General features: G+C 42.2%; 1 protein-coding gene across 1 annotated transcript in view; it reads right to left on the bottom strand.

Annotated features, from left to right (window-relative positions):
• The window catches only part of LOC104528787 (titin-like), a gene marked incomplete at both ends in the record, with an annotated part of 66,347 nt that extends 45,447 nt beyond the window's left edge, over nucleotides 1-20,900 (bottom strand). Inside the window, 39 exons of the mRNA XM_029086181.1 lie at nucleotides 39-320; nucleotides 3,018-3,305; nucleotides 3,475-3,762; nucleotides 3,913-4,191; nucleotides 4,269-4,547; nucleotides 4,652-4,930; nucleotides 5,170-5,457; nucleotides 5,579-5,857; nucleotides 6,003-6,284; nucleotides 6,402-6,680; nucleotides 7,415-7,696; nucleotides 8,573-8,860; nucleotides 8,984-9,271; nucleotides 9,377-9,655; nucleotides 9,758-10,036; nucleotides 10,135-10,413; nucleotides 10,612-10,899; nucleotides 11,010-11,288; nucleotides 11,799-12,080; nucleotides 12,185-12,463; nucleotides 13,064-13,345; nucleotides 13,553-13,831; nucleotides 14,029-14,316; nucleotides 14,440-14,718; nucleotides 14,824-15,102; nucleotides 15,246-15,524; nucleotides 15,653-15,934; nucleotides 16,073-16,351; nucleotides 16,450-16,737; nucleotides 16,857-17,135; nucleotides 17,230-17,508; nucleotides 17,619-17,897; nucleotides 18,003-18,284; nucleotides 18,385-18,663; nucleotides 18,784-19,071; nucleotides 19,197-19,475; nucleotides 19,574-19,852; nucleotides 20,211-20,489; nucleotides 20,619-20,900. Of these exons, the coding sequence (XP_028942014.1) occupies nucleotides 39-320; nucleotides 3,018-3,305; nucleotides 3,475-3,762; nucleotides 3,913-4,191; nucleotides 4,269-4,547; nucleotides 4,652-4,930; nucleotides 5,170-5,457; nucleotides 5,579-5,857; nucleotides 6,003-6,284; nucleotides 6,402-6,680; nucleotides 7,415-7,696; nucleotides 8,573-8,860; nucleotides 8,984-9,271; nucleotides 9,377-9,655; nucleotides 9,758-10,036; nucleotides 10,135-10,413; nucleotides 10,612-10,899; nucleotides 11,010-11,288; nucleotides 11,799-12,080; nucleotides 12,185-12,463; nucleotides 13,064-13,345; nucleotides 13,553-13,831; nucleotides 14,029-14,316; nucleotides 14,440-14,718; nucleotides 14,824-15,102; nucleotides 15,246-15,524; nucleotides 15,653-15,934; nucleotides 16,073-16,351; nucleotides 16,450-16,737; nucleotides 16,857-17,135; nucleotides 17,230-17,508; nucleotides 17,619-17,897; nucleotides 18,003-18,284; nucleotides 18,385-18,663; nucleotides 18,784-19,071; nucleotides 19,197-19,475; nucleotides 19,574-19,852; nucleotides 20,211-20,489; nucleotides 20,619-20,900 (10,986 nt within the window). The remainder of the gene's footprint in view (nucleotides 1-38; nucleotides 321-3,017; nucleotides 3,306-3,474; nucleotides 3,763-3,912; nucleotides 4,192-4,268; nucleotides 4,548-4,651; nucleotides 4,931-5,169; nucleotides 5,458-5,578; nucleotides 5,858-6,002; nucleotides 6,285-6,401; nucleotides 6,681-7,414; nucleotides 7,697-8,572; nucleotides 8,861-8,983; nucleotides 9,272-9,376; nucleotides 9,656-9,757; nucleotides 10,037-10,134; nucleotides 10,414-10,611; nucleotides 10,900-11,009; nucleotides 11,289-11,798; nucleotides 12,081-12,184; nucleotides 12,464-13,063; nucleotides 13,346-13,552; nucleotides 13,832-14,028; nucleotides 14,317-14,439; nucleotides 14,719-14,823; nucleotides 15,103-15,245; nucleotides 15,525-15,652; nucleotides 15,935-16,072; nucleotides 16,352-16,449; nucleotides 16,738-16,856; nucleotides 17,136-17,229; nucleotides 17,509-17,618; nucleotides 17,898-18,002; nucleotides 18,285-18,384; nucleotides 18,664-18,783; nucleotides 19,072-19,196; nucleotides 19,476-19,573; nucleotides 19,853-20,210; nucleotides 20,490-20,618) is intronic.
• Between the last annotated feature and the right edge of the window lie 87 nt (nucleotides 20,901-20,987).

Raw genomic sequence — 20,987 nt, 5'->3', positions numbered from 1 at the left:
TACAGATAGAAAGGTAAGGAAAGAACTGGGATTCTGACCTTTTACTTTCAGTGTGGTACTGATGCTTGCACTACCCGCTGGATTTCGAGCTTCACAAGTGTAGTCACCACTGTCTTCAACACTGAGGTTGTGCATTTCAATGACTGCCACTGAATCCACAAAGGACATTCTGTATTTTTCACTGGGACGGATCTCAGTTTCACCTTTGTACCAAGTGACTTTGATTTCTGGAGATCCGCCTATTTTGCATTCATAATGAGTAGAATCATGCTGTTTCACAAGTCTTGAGGAGTCTAGTTTCTTAATAAACCTTGGTGGTTCTGGAAAGCCAAAAAGGGGAAATGATGCTTTGAACTGCACTGATTCTTTGAATAAGCAGGGAAATATGCAACAGAAAATGTAAACTTTGGGGACTTATGCAAATATTCTAATTTTGCAATTGATATGAATTTTTTTTTAGATTATTTCAAGCGCCCCAAATCTAGATTAGGAAGCAAACTGGTTCTCTATCTGCATTTCAGTTAGTTTCTCCTTACTTTATTGTCCTACTCTACTTCTCCTTCTTTGTATTCAGTACAGATCAGCTGACATGTGTGGTTTTCCTTAAGTAATACCCTCTTACAATATATGAGTAATCAAAACGCCTGATGGAAATCCAAGAATTGAAATTCATCCAATATATATTATTAAGAGCATTTCTCTTGAGCATTATAGCAACTGTTTTATATCTTAATATGTAATTAACAATTGATATGGTCAATAAACATATCTGCATTATAACCCTTCGCACCTTTATTGCAAAGCCAAATATAAAGGTGCATATAAAGAATAAAAGTCGAGTTTACGCAGCAAACAAAAGGGGTTCAAAATAATGATGCTGGGAAGAATTATGAGATGGCTGGTATTACAGAAACTAGTATTAAAGGTCCTGTGACTGAAAAGTAAACCGGATGGTTACATTTTGTTCTGTAAAAAGAGAAAGGAGTGGAGGTTTGACACTTTTCATCAAAAGTACCATACGGATGATTCAGAATCACAAGACTGAATGCTCATAGATCAAAGATATAATCAGTAAAACCAAGAGGTGGTAATGTGGGCACAACAAACAAATCTCTCCGCATAACAGGATGAAGTGCCTCTTTGTGCATCTGCTTGTAAAGTGTAGGAAGAATATCTATTTTATTTTGGGTTACTTCAATCTATGGGACATTTGCATAACATTCTCTGTTGTTAGTAACAAAACTTCCTTAGAGTTTCTAACAATAGAAATGATTGTTTGTTAACACAAGGACTCTTGGAACCTTAGTAACTTACTATCAGATTTCACTTTGACAAAGAATTTATTATCTATCTACATACTAGCAGTTGCTGCGTAGTCACACTGTAATTCCATTCCTTTCTGAAAATTAGGATATACAAGTTAGTAAAGTATATACTTTGAATGTAAAGCAGTTTCTAGAACCTAAAGCAATTGTTAAATCTACAGATCTGGAACATTAGATGTTAAAGTAGGAAAGCTAATAAAACCTGGGAGATTTTCAAGGTCAATTTAACAAAAGATCTTAATTCTACAGAAAAAGACTGTGTATCAAAGAAGTGAGACAACACCTGCTCAAATTAAACACATGCAAATCAATGCACACAAAGAGCTTGCCCTTCCAAGTTCTATAGAAATTATTTGGCAAACAATGAACATCATTAATTTTACAGTCCTGGGAAAGCTGGACAAATTCTAAAGGATTGCAATGAGTGTCAGTGAAAGTTCAGGATCAAAAAAACCCCCCTAATCCTAGAATGAAAAAAAAAAAAAAATCAGGATTTTATGAATAAATACTTGAAGAATAAGAAAATAAATAAGGTCAGTCAAGATCATTTAATTAATGGTAACTCCAATCAAACCTATTAGTAATATTATAATTAATAATAAACAGAATTGTGAATCTGGTATAAACAAGCTTTAAATCTTTCAAAGAGGTTAGAATTTCTGTTAAAATCTTTCAATGCTTTTTGTAAGTCAAGCTACATAATAACAGTATCCCTATTTGCCATTGAATCTACAGGTAATTCAGTCTGCCACACTCACAAAGAAAGATGGATAGAATATACTCTTCATATATATAATACATTTGACAAGCAATTGTTATGAAATCTTGCTAGTGGTAGTTCAGTTTCTTATGTTATTTGCCATAGTATTACTCTTCAAATGTTTTTGTTTTTTCTCCTTTTAATTCCCACAGAAGGGGGAAAAAAAGAAAGCACTAAACCAACAGTGACATTTGAACTTGATGCATAATTTAGAGTAGTGTATTTTACATTCATTCTTTTATAAAATCAGTAAGAATGAGATATCTGGAACAGCTATAAATAAATCCAAAGTTCCCACCTACGCTGAGGAAATTACACTAATATACAAGTGTCACTTGTACCAAGACAGTTTGATTCAGTCATATATTTAGAACATTGAAATGTACAAGATCCACACACTATGTGGAGAAGCAAAGTCTTCACGCAATGGATATTTGTCACCAAGTTTTCCCTCAGATCCTCCAATTTTGCTGTCTAGAACAGCAGTTTTCAATGTTTTCAGTCTGTGAAGGAGTAAAACTATTTGCAGGAGCTGCACACCCAGTGAAAATATATTTAAGTCTCACAAATGAACTGAGATTCTCTCAGTTATGTTTCCCTCCCCTGGACAACTTAGTGAATTACACTGCTGGAGAAAGACTAAAGGAAGACAGATTTTGCTGGCCAAAAGGGCCATTCATAAAGGTGCAAGAGAGTGCTAAGTCAGAGTTAACATTTCAGTGGAAGAATCCCTTTGATAAGACAAATCATGCACTATACCACACCAGAAGATGAATAAGTATTTAAGTATTACAATAATTAAACGAAGTAAGATATCTCTGTGTAACCTCCTGTAAAGGCTGTTAGTCTCACACATTTACATTCATGGATTTGTTTTCCAGGTGTCTGCCTTGCAAAAAATGTGTCACGAACACTAAAGATCACAACAATACCTTGTACAGCCAGCTGGGCTGCGCACGCGTCCTTTCCAACACTGTTTTTGGCAGTACATGTGTAGAGTCCAGTATCCCCTTTACCGACTTTTAGGATCATCAAGCTGGCTGTGTTTTCCACCAGCGTCATTTTGTAGTTGCCACCTGGGCGGATCTCTCTGTTGTCTCTGGTCCAAGTAATCTTCATTGGAGCAGAGCCAGTCAGGTGGCACTTAAAGGTTGCACTTTCCCCTAGTGCCACATCGATAGATACTGGCTTGATGTCAAAGAAGGGAGGTTGTAGATGTTCTGCAAAGAGGAAAGCATGGCAGAGCTCACCACCAAGCCCTCCTCACTACACATCCTACCATGCCACACCCATACTCTCTGGCCACCATACAATGGGAAGAGTAAGCGAAAGGGTGAAGAAATAAAAGATCAGGCACAAAATATCTTTGTTTAAGTGTGAGCTACAAACCTTTGAGGAGAAGTCTAGCACTGGAAGACGCAGTCCCCAGAGCATTTTGGGCTGAGCAAGTATATTGGCCACAGTACTCCATACTAGTTTGCAAGATGTGGAGAGTTGCAATATTATTTAAGAAGGCTGATTGCATGTTATCATTGTCACTTAAGAGAATCCCATCCTTGTACCAAGACACCTGAATAGGCTCTGAGCCATTTATGCGGCAGTCAAATGTCACTGGGGCACCAACCACCTCCTGAATATCTTTCAGTTTTCTGGCGAATGTAGGAGGAAGTTGACGTTCTGCAAAACAATAATAATCACCACTATAAGTAGGAAGGCACCCTGTCAATCTAGAATTAACTTACTCTGAAATTAATAAGAACCCCTTTCTGTAGACAACAAAGAGTTTCTACAAACTACCCCAAGAAAGAGTGGCCCTTGGCCCATCACCTTTAACAACAAGCAAAGCTGTGGATGTGGCGAAGCCGACACTATTTTCTGCTTTGCAGATATATTCTCCAATGTCACTGTCCTCCACAGTGGAGAATGCCAGCGTTGCCACATTGTTCTTGAAGTGCATCTTGTAAGCCTGTGTCGATCTGAGCTTGGTGTCATCTTTGTACCAGGACACCTTGATTTCTGGTGCACCACCAATCTGGCATTTTAAGGTCAAGGGCTCGCCAACCTTCACCTCCACACGGTCCAGGTGCGTGACAAAATAGGGTGGTTCTAGGGAAGGAGAGAGCATGGTGAGCAGAAGCAGAGCATCACTGGAGTGCGTTTGGGGGATCAGGGGTGATGTGTACCTAAGATGGATACAAGGCTGTGGCAAACATCCCCACCCGCCTCATTTGCCACTTCACAGGTGTATTCGCCTTCATCACTCTTGGTGCTGTTGAAGATTTCAAGAATGCCAGATTTGTCAGTAGTTGTAACACTGCAGTGTGGAGACTGAGTAATGGGCATGCCATTTCTCTTCCAGGTGACAGAGATGGGAGAGGTGCCTTTGTAGCTGCTTTCCAGCACAATGGACTTCCCCTGCTCCACACTGAAATCACTTAATTTCTTCACAAAGACTGCAGGCTCTGTGGGGAGGCATAGATCAATAGTGAGAGGGACAGATGTGGCAGGGCCGCAGGCAGAGCATTAAGGGAGATACCTGTGTGTACATGCATGCACACAAACACACCTTTCACAAAGAGTTGGGTTGTACATGAGGCACTGCCAGCATCATTTGTGACCACACAGGCATAGTCCCCACTGTGGCCTGGCTCCACATTGTACAGCTGCAGCTGTGCTACAGACTCATCCAGAGAGATGGAGCAGTTGCTGTCTGGCACTAGCTCCCTGATGCCTCGGAACCATGTCACTTTGAAGGGAGTACTCCCCTTGATGTAGCTGGTGAATGTCACACTTGATTTGGGCAAAACTTCCTGGGGATCGGGTGTCTTCACAAAAGAAGGTGGTTCTAAGGATCATGCAAAGAAGTGAAGAGGGAGAAAGATGTTAATAGGAGAGTCTTTCTCAGGGAGGATAACTGGAGCATGTTTGAGCCCCCCAAGAAAAAAAAGAAAGAAAGAGGGAGAAAATAGAAGGAAAAAAAAGAAAAAAAAAAAAAAAAGAAAATAAACCATGGGAAACCAGAGGGAAAGAAATGAAGAAGGAAGAATTATTCTTTTGAAGGGGCTGTAGTATCTTTCCACTGACCTTGGACAGTCAAGAAGGCACTGCATTCATCAGATCCAGCCACATTGGCTGCCATGCAGGTATATGACCCTGTATCTGTGACATCCAGGGTATTCAGCTTCAAAGCACAAACATTGTCCAAGAATGAGATTTCATGTTTTTCTCCACTAACAATCTCATTCCCATCCTGAAACCAGGCCACAGATATGGGGGATGTGCCAGACACTTTACACTCCAGAAGCACTGAGGATCCCAGCACTCCATTTGTCTCCTTTAGTTTTCTTGAGAATGAAGGAGGAACAAGACGATCTAAGTATGACAGGGCAGAAGAACAGGAAGAAAAGTGTTGGGTTTTTTTCAGACGAAAGGAAAGGGGGAAATAAAGTTTCCTTTAAAGACAAGTGTGAACAACAAAGACCATAGAGCTGACCTGAAACATCAACTGAAGAAGTACAGCTGCTGTCCCCCACCTCATTGTGCACCTCAAAAGTATACAACCCCCTGTCTCCCCTGTCTGCAGAGAAGACTTTCAAAGTGGATATATTGTTGAAAAAGGTAATTTGGTATTTGCGGTCGCTCCTTAGTTCTCTGCCATCTTTGTACCACTTCGTGATAAGTTCAGGTGTTCCTCCTACTTTGCACTCCAAGGTAAAAGGATTGCCAGCCATTACTGTTATTGGCTCGGTCTTCTCTAAGATGACTGCTGGTTCTGAAACAGGAAGGGATGGGTCAGTGTGTCACCAGGAAATCTACTTGTAAACTGGTGAGCACAGGATATACGCAGAAAACAAAGGCTGATAGAGGCAATTGTGCAAGTTGTAAGATATAGTACCTGTGAAGCAAGATATACCCACCTAGGACTTGTAAAAAGGCAGAGCATTCCCGCATGCCAGCATCATTTTTGATCTGGCAGATGTACTTCCCAACATCAGTTCCCTCTGCACTGGCAATCTCAAGAGTTGCAATGTTGTCCATAAACCACATTTGGATATTTTCACTCTCCCTAATAATTTCACCCTTGTCCTTAAGCCAGACGACAGAAATTGGTGGGGATCCTTCCACCACTGCCTGCAGGGCTGTTGGCTCCCCAACGAAGATTGCAGTGTCACTCAGCTTCTTGGCAAAGCGTGGGGGTTCTGATGGCAAAAACAAGGAGGCAGAGGAGGGTTAATCAAGCATATCTGCTTGGAAGAGGGACAGTCAGGAGATAAGAAAAGAGGGTGGTGATGCTGTTGATTCTCTAGCATACAAACCTTTGAATTTCACTGGGCAGGTGCAAGTGTCACTTCCCACCTCATTCATAGCTTTGCATTGATATTCTCCAGTATCTTGAGATTCCAGATTGAGAATATGAAGACTGGCAATGGAGTGCTTTGCTGTCACCTTGAACTTCTTGCTGCTCCTGACCTGCCTCCGGTCCTTGAACCAAGCCACCTCAAAGGGAGGAGTCCCTGCTATCTCACACTGGAGGATAACATCTGAGCCTTTAAGTGTGTCCACAGGGCTTGGCACCTTGCTAAAAACAGGTGGTTCTATAAAAAAAAGAATCACATCATAAACCTGGGAAGGTTTCTGGATAGTAGCAGGAGGCAATATATCCAGGAAGGAGACCTACACTTATTCTTGTAAACCCATATTTAGCTTCCAAATATGTGGCTTCACCTCTAAAAAATGCTGAGCCCCCGCCATATCCCAGCAAGCCATCCCAGCACTCAGAGTCTCAAGGGCAGAAAATGTGACACTTCTGCACCTGTTTGGAGTCAGTGCTCAGTGTCCCTCCCCAAAAGCCGCTGTGTCCTCTCTCCATGACCACATTGTAGCTTTCCCCGCCTCCTTCCAGTCATGAAAGCCACCACGAGTGAGGCTCAGCAACACAGCCTCCTCTTCCGTCTTAAATTTCATTCCTGCCAGGATCACTGTGTATAAGAGGGATGGATGCAAAGTACACCCAGCTCCGTCACCATGGCTGGTGCTCCATCTAGTCCATGCTTCCCTTGTGACCTCACAAGCTTGCCTGATTCAGCTTGCAATTGCCTTAAGCGGGGAGAGAAGGGAATGGCTGCACAGTGCTGAACAACCACCACTATTTCCTGCCTGGTCTCTGCTGCTTAAACACAGCAGCATTTGAATGTGAGAGCAGCTGGAGAGACACTGCCCCAGCAGTCACCAACTGCCCTAGCAGCAGCTCCCTGTCCAGAAGGATGTGCAGCTGGGAGTGGGCCCAGATGTCGGGGATTGTAGTGATGTGTGGAGCCATGCTGCTAACCTTTCACTGCGACTGAAGTGCTGCAGCTGGCTGTGCCGGCAGAGTTATGGGCTTCACATATGTAATCACCAGCATCTTCAGTGTTAGCACCCAAGATGGTTAGCATTGCCACGGAGTCTACAAAGGACATGTGGAGTCTGTCGCTCGCCTGGAGTGCCTGATCATTTTTGTACCACATGGTTCTCATCTCTGGTGTGCCACTGATTTTACATTCAAGTTGAACTGCATCCCCCTGCTTCACGAACCGCAAAGCTTCAGGCTTCTTGACGAACCTAGGAGGTTCTGCAGAACAGAATGAGTATGTAGAGAGTGACAGTATACCTGTTTGCTACATGAAGTCTGCAGTGCTGAGTAAGAGTTATGGGGAGCACAAGAGTATTGGGACACAACAAAGTAAGCTTGCTATATCAGCTGGCTCATCTCCTCAACCAGAGCTTTCTCTCAAGTAAAGACACAAGACGGAGAAAAGAAGGCAGACAGCAACTAAAACTGTGTTCTCTCAATTTTGGAGCCTGCTGCATCAGACAGTTGGAGTTGTAAAAAACACATGAAGGACGATTGCTCCAACCAAGGGAAATTTTCTGTTACCTTCAAGAGGCAAAAATATCCCCAGGCCAGCACGAAAGTTTTGACAAGCTCTTCACCCCCAGGAGCAGCAGAAACACGGTAGGGATAGTTTCACTTACTTACACATCTTTAAAGCATTTTTCTGCATTAAAAACTTAAGTGATTCATAGTCTAGATTAAATCAGCAACTCAGAACTCAAATTGAAAACTTTAGCAAATTTGAAAGTGTTGCCAATGCTGGCCTGTAAATGCAAGGTAGCTGTACTTATGGTATCACCTTTTTCCATATAGTAATTGCTATATCTGAATATAGTTTAAGCACTAGTGACAAAGTAAAAAGGAGGGTGAGTGCAGGTCTCCATACAAACAGCTTCACAAGGAGACCTTTCCTTTTGGAGATCTTGCAGGCACACAAGGCTTTTACTTTCATGCAGTATGATAGCAGGAGGTCATCATATGGTATATGTCTGCTTTCTGGAAAACTACTTTCTACATATTTCCAAACTGGAAATGGTGGAAGATGAGAATCAGTAACAAAGAGGTCCCTTTGCCCAAGAAAAAGAAAACACATAAATGAAGGTGACTTAATACCTTTGACACTGAGCTGGGCTGAGCAAAAGTCTTTCCCAGCTTCATTACTAGCTTGGCAAGTATATTGGCCAGAGTCTCCTTTACCCACTCTGAGCACTCGAAGATGAGCTGTGTTGGCTACAAACGTAATATTGAAGTTTCCTCCAGTTCGGATCTCCCGACCATCCTTGGACCAGGTGATGTGTATTGGCTGGGCTCCAGTAACATGGCATTCAAAGTCAGCACTTTCTCCAAAAGGCACATCAATAGATTCTGGTTTGATATCAAAGACAGGTGCTTGCTTGGGTTCTAGAAACACAAGAAAACAGTGTAATACTCATACCTCATGAAAAAGCTAATCCAACACACTGCATGCATGAAATAGGAAGGAGAAGCCTGTGATCCAGGCAAAAGTTTTGTAAGCCAACGCACCTGCCACTGTGAGCCTAGCACTTGAGGTGGCAGTGCCCACAGCATTGGTGGCTGTGCAGGAGTACTGCCCGGTATGATTCATTTCGGTTCGTGCCAGTTGTAGCACTGCAACGTTATCTACAAAGGATATGTGCACACTGTGGTCCTCGCTTAGCAGCACACCATCTTTATGCCAGGTCACAGTAATGGGTTCTGAGCCATTGAGACGACACATAAATTTAAGGGGTAAACCAACAGGGTGCTCGATGTCCTTTAATTTTCTTGCAAAGGAAGGTGGTCGTTTGCGCTCTAGAATAAAGCAAGTAAAGGATAAATATGCCCCAGGAAGAATTTTTTTTTTTATAGTTTTGCAAGAGCAAAAGCATTTGTAGCAAGCTAATATAAAATCATCACCTTGAACTGTTAAGAGAGCCTTTGTAGATGCAGTTCCTACACTGTTTTCTGCCTTGCAGATATATTCTCCACTGTCATTGCTAACCACTTTGTTGAAAATAAGTGTAGCAACATTGTCTTTAAAGAACACTTTGTACTCGGGAGTAGACCTGAGCTTTGTATCACCTTTGTACCAAGACACAGTGATTTCTGGTGTTCCAGCAACGTGGCATTGCAATGTTGTATAATCCCCAACTGACACCTCAAGAGGTTCCAAGTGTGTAACAAAATAGGGAGGTTCTAAAAAAGAGAAGCAATTAGATAGGCTCATTACAGTGACAGGCCTTGGAAAGCATACACTTGAAAGAATAGGCAAGAAAAAGAAGCAAAGGTGGCACACACCTAGGGTAGAGACTACAGCCTCACAAACATCTCTTCCTGCCTCATTTTCAACATGGCAAGTGTATTCTCCTGCATCTTCTTTGGTGCTGTCAAGGATTTCCAGGATGCAGGATTTCTCTGTCGTGGTGATGCTACACTTCTGAGATTGAGTGATGGTTTGGCCATTCTTCTTCCATGTCACAGAGATGGGCAGGCTGCCTGTGTAAGTGCCCTCCAGGATGATGGGCTTGCCAGGCTCCACATACTGATCGCTCAGTTTCTTCACAAAGACAGCTGGTTCTAATGAAGAGTAAGAAGTCACAAATGTTGAGCACAGCAGAACAAATGGAGGAAGGAAACAATATTTTGAGGTAAATAGAGACACAATTTTTACAAACCTTTTACTGTAAGGTGTGTTGTACAATTTGCCCTGCCAGCATCATTAGTCACTAGACAAGTGTACTCTCCACTTTGTAGAGGAGTTACATCAAATAGCTCAAGCTCCACAATGGAGTCCTCCAAGTAGATATTGCATTTGTCCCCTGGCACAAGCTCATTGGCCCCTCTAAACCAGTTCACCTTAAAAGGAGGGGTTCCTCTGATAACACATGTAAAAGTGATGCTTGTGCCTGGCAAGACATCCAGAGGCTCTGGTGTCCTCTCAAAAGAAGGTGGTTCTAGACACACAAGAGAGAAAGAGATAAGACACGTTGCTACAGCATAACCCTAGGCATCCCCTATAGAAGATAAAGAACAAAACCTTTATTTTGCAGTTAATAATTTTCGCCAAGTATGTTTACAAAAGACCATAGGCAAATTCAAGAGAGAAAGAGAAAAGAATAGCTCAGAGAGCTTCCTGACCATCATATACTGACCTTGTACGGTCAATACAGCACTGCATTCATCTGAACCAGCTATATTGGTAGCTTTGCAGGTATAAGTTCCAGTATCTGAGTCACTCAGTGAATTCACTTCTAAAATACATAGGTTATCTGAAAAAGAGATTTGATGTTTTTCCCCATTGACTAACTTAACTCCATTTTGGAACCAGGCAACAGAAATAGGAGGTGAACCGGACACTTTGCATTCCAGCAATGCTGAGGAACCCAGGATAGAAGGGGTTTCCTTTAGTTTTCTTGTGAAAGAAGGAGGAATTATTCGATCTGCATAAGAAAACATAATAAATCTATGGTTAGAGAGAAAAGGAGGGAAGGAATAGAAGAAAGGAAAGAGAACATGACTGAAAGAAAGAAAGAGATGCAACCCAACCAACCTAAAACATCAACTGATGCTGTGCAACTGCTTTTCCCCACGTCGTTCTGCACTGCAAAAGTGTACAATCCACCATCTTCCTTTTCTGCATCCATAATTTTAAGTGTAGATACTTTATTGAGGAAAGTAATTCTGTATTTTTGGCTGTTGGTCAGCTCTTTGCCATCCTTGAACCACCCAGTGGAAAGCTCTGGTGTGCCTGCCACTTTGCACTCCAAAGTACAGGCGTCTCCTACAGTAACTCTCATTGGCTCTGCTTTCTCTACAACCACTGCAGGCTCTGGAAGGAGAGACAGGTAACATGTATGGTGAAAACAGGATCTGATTAGCACTAGCTGTAAGTGTTATAGCACTATAAGATGGAGCTTACACATTTGATACTAGGGATATCTCAGTTTGTTGGGCTGGGGAATTTTTTCAGCTGGTTTTTTCCACCCTTTATTCTACCCTGGAGATTTCAGGTGCTCTTCAAGATGAAGTAAAAACATTTTTAGACTCCTAGGAGAAAAATTTAACTGTCTATCCCTCTCCAAGCAGGCATGAGTAGAAGACATGACTTAGAAACCCAGTCAACTGGATGCCATCACAGTGTAGAAGCCCGTGGTTCCTTTCACCTCTATCCCTGGACAACTGGAAATAGGGAACCTGACTACTGCTTCTTGGGGACACAAGGATTATCTGTCTTGATTATTTTCAACTCAGGGACCCAAGCGAAGCATACAGCTGATACTAAACAGCCAAGTTCCTAACTTTGAAAAAAATCTTTTATGAACTTGTGCTTTTTACCAACCTAGAATAGTTAAGGTAGCCATGCACTCGCGACTTCCAGCATCATTTCTGATCTGACAGATGTATTTTCCAGCATTGCTTGATTCTGTGCGCTCAAGTTGTAAAGTTGCAATGTTTTCCACGAATGTGATCTTCGTGTTTTCACTTTCTCTAATAACTTCCTCTTTGTCTTTAAGCCACTTCACAGAAATTGGCTGGGAGCCCTCCACTCTTGCTTGTAACTCTACTGGTTCACCAACCACAACAGTCATGCTGTTTATTTTAGTCAAAAATTTTGGTGGTTCTGAAGAAAAAATATGCAATTAAAGTAAATACAGTGTCTATGTAAAGAAGAGCAATACAGTGCCATTGAAAGCACTGCAGAAGGTGTATATGCCAATACTTTACCTTTCAGCTTCACAGTGCAAAAACAAATGTCACTTCCTACGTCGTTCTGTGCTTTACACTGATATTCACCAACATCTGCAGCTTCAACATTAAGAATGCGAACGCTTGTATGGTAGTTTTTGGCTGTAACCTTATACTTCTTACTACTGCGGACTTGTCTCCTGTCTTTGTACCAGGTAACATCAAATGGTGGTGTTCCTGAAATCTCACATTCCAGGCTAACCTCAGTTCCTTTCAGCATGTCTACTGGTGAGGGCTTCCTGCTAAAGACAGGAGGTTCTAACGAGGGAAGAAAGGAACATTTTTAGAAAGGAGTCTGGTGCTACTTGACCAACAGTTTACTGATACCGACTTCTACACAATGAGATTGCTGAGAAAAATCAACAGAATGGACAAGGATATTCTCATTTTCTGGGCACATTATGAAATGATCTTGCAGTTAGGTTATCATTCAGAGTTCCTATCTCCTCTGTAGAAAAGGTAAACAGAGGGGTGACCCCTGGTAGAGAGGGTACAGGTCTCATTTAGCTAGTAGTAGTCTAAAATACAGGGTGTAAAACTGACACTGATGAGTTCGGGTCTGTTTGTTTTCTTCATATTTCAGCTCCTTGATATACCTTTTCCCATTATGATCTGTCTTGCATGTTGACAATCATAGAACTGGGGAACACCTAGCTTAGGACTTATCTGTATTAAGAACAACATCTCTCTTGCTCAGGCCCTGGCAGAGGGGGTGAGGGGACATCGAAAAACAAATATGACATGAAAAAAAAAGGCAGTCCTGAAAAAAGAAATTAATCTCATGTTCCTGTGGACTTTAAAGGGATAAAACCACCAGGCAAAAATAGGATGCAGTTAGAGAACAAGAGGACAGCTAACCTTTCACTGTGACTTTAGTGCTACAGCTGGCCTTGCCGGCAGGATTGTGAGCTTCACAGATGTAGTCACCGCTTTCATCAGTACTGAGATGATTCATTTCAAGCACAGCCACAGAGTCAATGAATGATGTCCGGAATTTTTCACTGGCAACAATTTCATGGTCATTTCTGAACCACACTACTTTCATCTCTGGAGATCCACTTACTTTGCACTCAAGCCGGGCTGAGTCACCCTGCTTGACTACTTTTGCCGCCTCTAGCTTCTTAGCAAACTTGGGTGGTTCTAAAAAACCAGAAAAGTGGGGTCAGGAAGGTCTGAATTAATATTGGAAAGAAAAGAGCTGGGAAAAGAGTCAAACAACTGTGGGTTGCAAACCCAGGGTAGGGAATTCACTTGCCTGTGTATTAAAAATCACTGAGATGGGCTTGGCAAAAGGAAAGGAAAAGAAATAGATTAAAAGACTGCAACACAACAAGAAAGAGTGCACACCTGTTACCATCAATGTTGTAGTGCAAGAGTCACTGCCAACGTCATTTGAAATGTGGCAAGTGTAGTGCCCACTCCTAGAAGCATCCACCGAATAGAGGGTTAAGAACCCAGTTGACCCTTCAATCCCAATGAAACAAGCTGGACCAGATACAAGTTGTAAATCTTCTTTGAACCACTTTATTGTAAAGGGTGGTGTTCCTGTTAGTGTGGCCTTAAACTCCACTGTGGAATCTGGGATGGCTTGCTGGCTTTCAGGTTTTACTAAGAAGCTTGGTGGCTCTGCAGTTTTCAAGAAAAAGAAATGTTCAGTTGCATGAGAAATGTCTAAGATTGAAGAAAATTAGTGAGGTAAGCATGGAGACCAAGTTTTCAGTATTAAGATTAAGAGGTATAAGAGTGTTATGTTAGCATAAGATTTCAGGTATTTTTCCCAGCATCTATCACAAATAAGAAGTAGTAGTAAAAGAGTTTCAAACCTTTCACAGTCAGGACAGCACTGCAAGAATCGTTCCCGGCAACATTAGAGACACTGCATGTGTAATTTGCACTGTCTGACAGCTCTAGATTAGCAATTTCGAGTGACACAGTGTTCTCATGGCACAGGCTTCTATATTTTGCACTGTCAGTTATTTCTTTTCCATCCTGAAACCATTTTGCTGTAATGGGGAGTGACCCAGAAACTTTGCACTCCATTTGGATAGACGATCCCAAAATTGTATCCTTTTTGGTCAGCTTTTTGATAAATGCAGGAGGAATTGATTGATCTGCCCAACACAAAAAACGGCAAAAACACACTGGTTACCTTCTTGCCTGTCTTTCACAAGCAGAGATTATTTTTTCATTCCCTCCTTGCTGGATGGGTGTACTTGCCAAATGACAATACAAACCTAGCACAGTCAGAACAGCTTCACAGGTGCTACTTCCGAAGTCATTTTCAACCTTAAAACTGTATGTACCACTGTCCTCCTTTGATACAGGCTCAATCCTGAAACTGGCCACATTGTTTTCAAAGCTCATTGTGTAGTATCTACTAGGCAGAAGCTGTTTGCCATCTTTGTACCATCTTATACGGAGCTCTGGTGTCCCAGCCACAGTACATTCCAAAGTCACGGGGTCTCTGTCAGTGACTTTAAGTGATTTAGCCTTTTCTATGATCCGTGCAGGCTCTGAGGTATAAAGTGTATAAAAATGGCAGTTAGCTACACAGATAGGGGACCAACTTTCCAAGTACTATTCAAAGATGAGCTTGAAGGCTCACACCTTGTACACACCTTGTACAAAAAGCAAAGCAAAGCACTTCTCCACACCAGACTCATTCTTTGCCTGGCAGGTGTATCTCCCTCTGTGTCTGAGTTCAACATTGGTAAGTTGCAGTGTGGCCACACTGTTCTCAAAGGTAATCTGGTGGTGCTCATCGTCTTCCAGTATTTTCTCATCTTTTATCCATGACACAGATAAGGGTTGAGCGCCTGCTATGACACACTGGAAGAATGCAGTACCTTTCAAAATGCTAGTGACGTTCTCCAGCTTCTTGATGAAGGATGGTGGTTCTGTGGTGTGAAGTTTTGTTTGACGTTTGGAAGACAAGTCACGGAAAGAGAAGAGGGGAAAGAGAGATCATATAAAATCATCCTGGTCACTAAAATTTAGCTAGGAGATGTGATGTTTGGAATATGCTTTCTAGAGGACTGACCTTTCAAGCTAAGCCTTGTGCTGCAAGAACAGCTCCCACCTTCATTTGATATAATACACTGATATTCACCAACATCTGAGACATCACAGTTAGTCACATTAAGAGCAAATAATGATTCTTTGGTGGAGATGGCGTATTTCTTGCTGCTGAACATCTCCTTATTATTCTTCAGCCACTTCACCTCAAATGGAGGAGTACCAGTCACTTCACACTCAAGTGTGGCCTCCAAACCTTTCACCACCTCAGTGGGCCTCAACTCTCGAACAAATGTTGGAGGCTCTACAAAGAACAATGAGGGAAAAATAGATAGTAACCTTGAATAAGTTTTGAGGGGACAAGAAGTCTCCCCTACTCCATCACACCAGCTATGTAGCATAGCTGGATGATGACAAGATGTTCAAACCAACCTTTTACTTTAAGTTCGATGCTGCAGCTCTCACTACCTGCATCATTGTGGGCTTCACAAACAAAAATCCCACTATCTGACACTCTGGCCTGAGTGACTTTCAAAGTGGCTAAACCATCTATGAAGGAGATGCCGTACTTAGCTTGGTCAGTCACTTCATTTCCATCCAGGTACCATGTGATGTGGATCTCTGGTGTGCCTACTACCTGGCACTCGAAAGTGGTAGACTGTCCTTCACGTAAAGCTACTACAGAAGTTGGCATCTGAATAAATCTGGGGGGCTCTAGAAGATGGACAGAAAAGGTGAGGCTTTGTAAGATTCAAGGTGGCTTAAAGAAATACAAGAGTTTCCTGCCCCCTCCCCCCAAATTGCACAGAAAAATCAGGACCACAAAGATGAGAAGAACATTGAGTTGCACACCTTTTACAAACAGAGCTGCTTTGCAAGTTGCAGTCCCCACATCATTGCTTATCTGACAAGTGTAGTTCCCAGAGTCAGATGTCCTAGCTGAGAAGAGCTCCAGTACACTAGATGTGTCATCCTTCCAGACAGATCGATTTGCTCCAGAGAGGAGCTCCTGGCTGTCTTTAAACCACTTTATCTGCAGAGGAGTAGAGCCTTTTACCAGTGCTTTGAACTGCACCCTAGCATTGGGCACAACCTCTTGGGACTGGGGTTTTTCCACAAAAAATGGTGGTTCTATAACATGTGAAAAGGAAGAAAGAGGATTACTCAGACAGGAGAATTCCAAAATTATGAATGGAAGACCTAACACAAGACAAAGAAGGAGCTCACACCTTTGACTGTTAAGAACCCACTGCACTGGTTGCTTCCTGCCTTATTTGTTGCTTCACAGGTATATGAGCCACTGTCTGTGCCTTCCAGTTTATTGATTTCTAGAAACGCAGTATTATCATGGAAAGAGTATTTGTGCTTTTCACTTGCTGTTATTTCTTGGCCATCCTTGTACCACTGGATACTTATAGGATGTGAACCAGACACTATGCACTCCAGGTGGACAAAAGACCCCTTAATGCTGTCCATTTTCTTGAGCTTTTTGGTGAATTTAGGTGGTATAATGAGATCTGTACAAGACAGAGTAAAAAGACAAAGAATGAAATTCAACCTTGATTGTGGCAAATATCAGCTCAGGAGGAAAGATTTTGTATGTAAAAAAAACCGATAAAAGACAGCCCATACACACCTAGGACATTAATGCTGGCAGAACAGCTACTGCTCCCAACATCATTGTGAACCTCAAAAATGTATTCCCCACTATCTTTCTTTTCTGCATGAAGCACCTTCAGGACTGAGACAGTATCTGTAACACTGATCTTATATTTTGGGCCTAATGTCAGTTCTTTGCCATCTTTGAACCATTTTGCTGTAATATCTTTTGTTCCCGAAAATTTACACTGCAAGGTTGCTGGGTCTCCCTCAGTCACATCTATTGACACAGCCTTGTCCACAACTGTAGCAGGTTCTGTTGTAAAAAAGGAGATAGAGTGTTAATGGCATCTGTAAAAATCACAAGGGAGATGTCTGAGATCACTGCAAGCCCTCAGGGTAGGACCAACCTTTAACAGTCAGCAGAGCAGAACACCTCTGAATTCCTGCCTCATTTTTAGCCTGACAGAAATATTTCCCATCATGTTTCAATTCAATAGACCTCACCAGAAGAGTGGCAACATTGTTCACAAAGGTCATTTTGATATTGTTGTCTTCAATCACTTCATCATTGTCTTTCAGCCAAGACACAGTGATGGGCAAGGAGCCTTTAATAGCAGCCTGAAACACGACCGTGCCCCCTCGAAGGGAACTAATGTTCTCTATCCTCTTCAAGAACTGTGGAGGCTCTGGCAGGAAGAAAGTGGCTATGTAAGTATGGGTCTGGTGTATGACAGTGTGGCACAGAAACCACACTGGGATAAGAGCATGCTACTAGCGTTCTGCACCTTACACTAACCTTTCAGTGTGACCTCCGAACTGCAGAGGCAGCTCCCAACATCGTTTGTTACTCTACACTGATACTCGCCAACATCAGAAGCATCAAACCTGAAAATGTGGAGTCTAATCAAAGATTTTTCAATGCTTATTCTGTGCTTCTTACTGCTCCGCACGGGTTTATCATCTTTCAACCAAAACACATCAAAGGGAGGTGTGCCAAGGACCTCACACTCCAAAACCACATCAGAATCCTTCAAGACTTCCATGGATTGAAACTCCTTGCTAAAATAAGGTGACTCTACAGTGCAAAAGAGAGAGTGCAGTTTGTATAAGCCATACTTTTGAAGCCTGTAAAACCACACAGTTTCAAGAGAAAAACTGAGTAGCTGGATGTCACACACACCTTTGATTGTAACAATGCTACTGCAAATATCTTTTCCAGCATCATTTTTGGCCTCGCAGATGTATTCCCCACTGTCTTCAGTTTCAACCTCTGTAAGATGGAGTATTGCCAAAGATTTTTCAAAAGACATCCTGTATTTGTCACTCTCTTTGAGCTCTCTGTCATCCTTGAACCATATGATTTTAATCTCAGGAGTACCAGTGACTTCACAGGTCAGCTCAGCATATCCACCTTTCTTTACCAGATAGGTTGGCTCTAGCTTCTCCTTGAAGGCAGCAGGTTCTGTGGGTTTAAGAAGAGCGTTCAGGACAAAGAAGGTGAGAAAGAGTACCACTGGGTCAATCCAGCAGCTGAAAGTTTAAAAGACAGTAAGAACGCAAACCTTTTACAAACAAGTTTGCACTGCACGTTACTGAACCAGCTACATTGGAGACTTTGCAGGTGTATTTTCCTGAGTCTGTTGGTTTGACTGCGTAAAGCTCCAAGTAACTTGCTAAAGCTTCTGTCATGATGTAGCAGGCTCCTCCTGTCACCAGCTCAGTGTCATCTTTAAACCATTTCACCATCAGTGGTGTTGTGCCTTTAAACGTGCCTTTGAAACGTACAGTTGACGCAGGTAGTACATCTTGGGATTCTGGTTCTACAGTGAAGCTGGGTGGCTCTAGATTGTGTTGAAAGGAAATAATTGACAAGAGTAAGACACATATCCTGCACTTTGGGGAAGAAAACTATTATCATGTGCGAAGTAAAACTCCAAGAAATGTGAAACAAATTGCCAAACCTTTTACAAACAAAGTGCTACTGCTGTCTTTGCTACCAGCAGAGTTTGTGGCTCTGCAAATGTAGACCCCAGCATCACTTGCATCTAGGTGTTTTATTTCCAAAGACGCAGAGCCTTCTGCAAAATGCATTGTGTACTTGGCACTTGAAGTGATCTCGGTATCCTGCTTAAACCAGGAGATGGTCATTGGAAGAGAGCCTGAAATTTTGCAGTCTAGGTGGCATGAGGCACTAATGATGCTGTCAATATTCTTCAGTGGTTTAGTAAAGAAGGGAGGGAGAGTGCGATCTGTTGAGAGTGGAAAAAAAATGAAAGAAACCAACACATGAGCAAAACAGGCATGCAGTTCTGCTTCTGGCTTTCTTGGGCTCAGAGCAGAGTAGCAGGGTGCTTTGCAAAGAGTCAGTACCAACCTAGCACAGTGAAGCTGGTAGTACAAGAGCTGATGCCCACATCATTGGATATCTCAAAGGTGTACTCGCCACTATCCTGCATTTCAGTGGCATAAAACTTGAGCTGGGCAGTGTTATTTTTAAAGCTGATCCTATATTTTTTGCTGGCAGGTAGTGGCCTTCCATCTTTGAACCATTTGGTTTTTAGATCTGGAGTGCCTGTGACCGTGTACTCCAAAATGGCTGGTTCCCCTGCTGTTACCTGGATCATTTCGGATTTTTCAATTATTTTGGCAGGTTCTACAACAGAATTAAACAACTGGTGTTAAGGACAAAAGGAAATTGCTCTTCCTCTCAGATAGAAGACAATGTGGGGATCATAGCACTACTCCACTGACCTTTTACTACTAGTTCACCAAAGCAGGACTGACTTCCTGCATCATTCTCAGCCACACAGGTGTATTTGCCACCAGAGCTCAGCTGGACACCGGTAATTTGCAGTGTTGCTAGACCATGTTCAAATGTCACTCTCACTTTGTTATCATCTTGAATAATGTCTTTGCCCTTCATCCACATCACAGAAATAGGCTCTGACCCTTTCACCACAGCCTGTAATGTAATACTGTCTCCAGACAGAGCTGTCACATTTTCAATTTTCTTAACAAAAGATGGTGGTTCTGGTTCAAAGAAAAGAGATAAGAAGAAATGCTCATATGCTGCCACACCATGCCATGAAATCTCCTGCTTAAAGATAGTTTTATGAGAAAGTATGTGCAGTACATGGCATAATTCAGCTAAAGAGCAGGTAAGGAGAAGAGCTGCATTCCCCAGCTGGGAGCTAATGCATGGCCCTTTAAGCTCCATGTCCTTCAAATTCACAGGTTTGATGCCAGATAAGAGTTAAGTTATACAAGGGATTTTAAGAGCAGAAGATATTCTCCCTCCCCACCCACAAATCCAAAGAAAAGATGTTTTAAGAAATGAGAGGTTCTTGCCAATCCCTTCAGTAAGTGGAGTTTTCTCTCTCCTACTGACCTTTCAAGACGTATGTTGCACTGCATATGCACTTCCCGACTTCATTAGCTATCACACACTCGTATTCACCGACATCTGCACTATTAAATGAGGACACCTCTAGAGAAATAACAGCTTTCTGAGAGGTCAATCTGTATTTTTTACTACTGCGAATCTGTTTCTTGTCTTTGTACCAGCTAATCTCAAATGGTCCAGTGCCAGCAACCTCACACTGAAGAACGGTGTTTGTTCCCTTCACTACCTCTGCTGGTTCAAGTGTTCGGATGAAAGATGGAGGCTCTATAAAAGCAGTGAGAAAGAATTAGTCACCCATGCAGGGGGGAAAAAAAAAAAAAAAAAAAAAAAAAAAAAAAAAAGGAAGAGAACATTTTTCTCAAGAGTAGACCAGCAGCAGCAAGAAGAACAGACCTTTGACAAGAACTTCAGTGGTGCAGCTGTCACTTCCAACCTCGTTTAGAGCTTCACATGAGTAGCTCCCACTGTCATCAACTTTCATCTCCAAAATATCTAACACAGCCACAGAATTGACAAAGGACATCCTGTGTGTGTTGCTTTCACGGATTTCCTTATTGTTCTTGAACCAAGTAACCTGGATTTCAGGAGACCCTTTAATTTTGCATTGAAGGCGTGCAGAGTCACCTGGGGTCAGTAAATAAGATGGATCGATCTTCTTCAGAAAGGATGGTGGTTCTATAAATGGGAAGAAAAGGGAAGAAAGGGGGAAGAAAGAGAGAGGGGAGAGGAAAGGGGGGGAAGAAAGAGAGAGGAGGGAAGAGA

This window comes from Antrostomus carolinensis, unplaced genomic scaffold, assembly GCF_000700745.2.
Source record: "Antrostomus carolinensis isolate BGI_N321 unplaced genomic scaffold, ASM70074v2 scaffold47277, whole genome shotgun sequence".
Taxonomy (NCBI): domain Eukaryota; kingdom Metazoa; phylum Chordata; class Aves; order Caprimulgiformes; family Caprimulgidae; genus Antrostomus; species Antrostomus carolinensis.
Note: the sequence above shows the minus strand (reverse complement) of the source record. Positions and strands in the feature narration are given on the sequence as shown.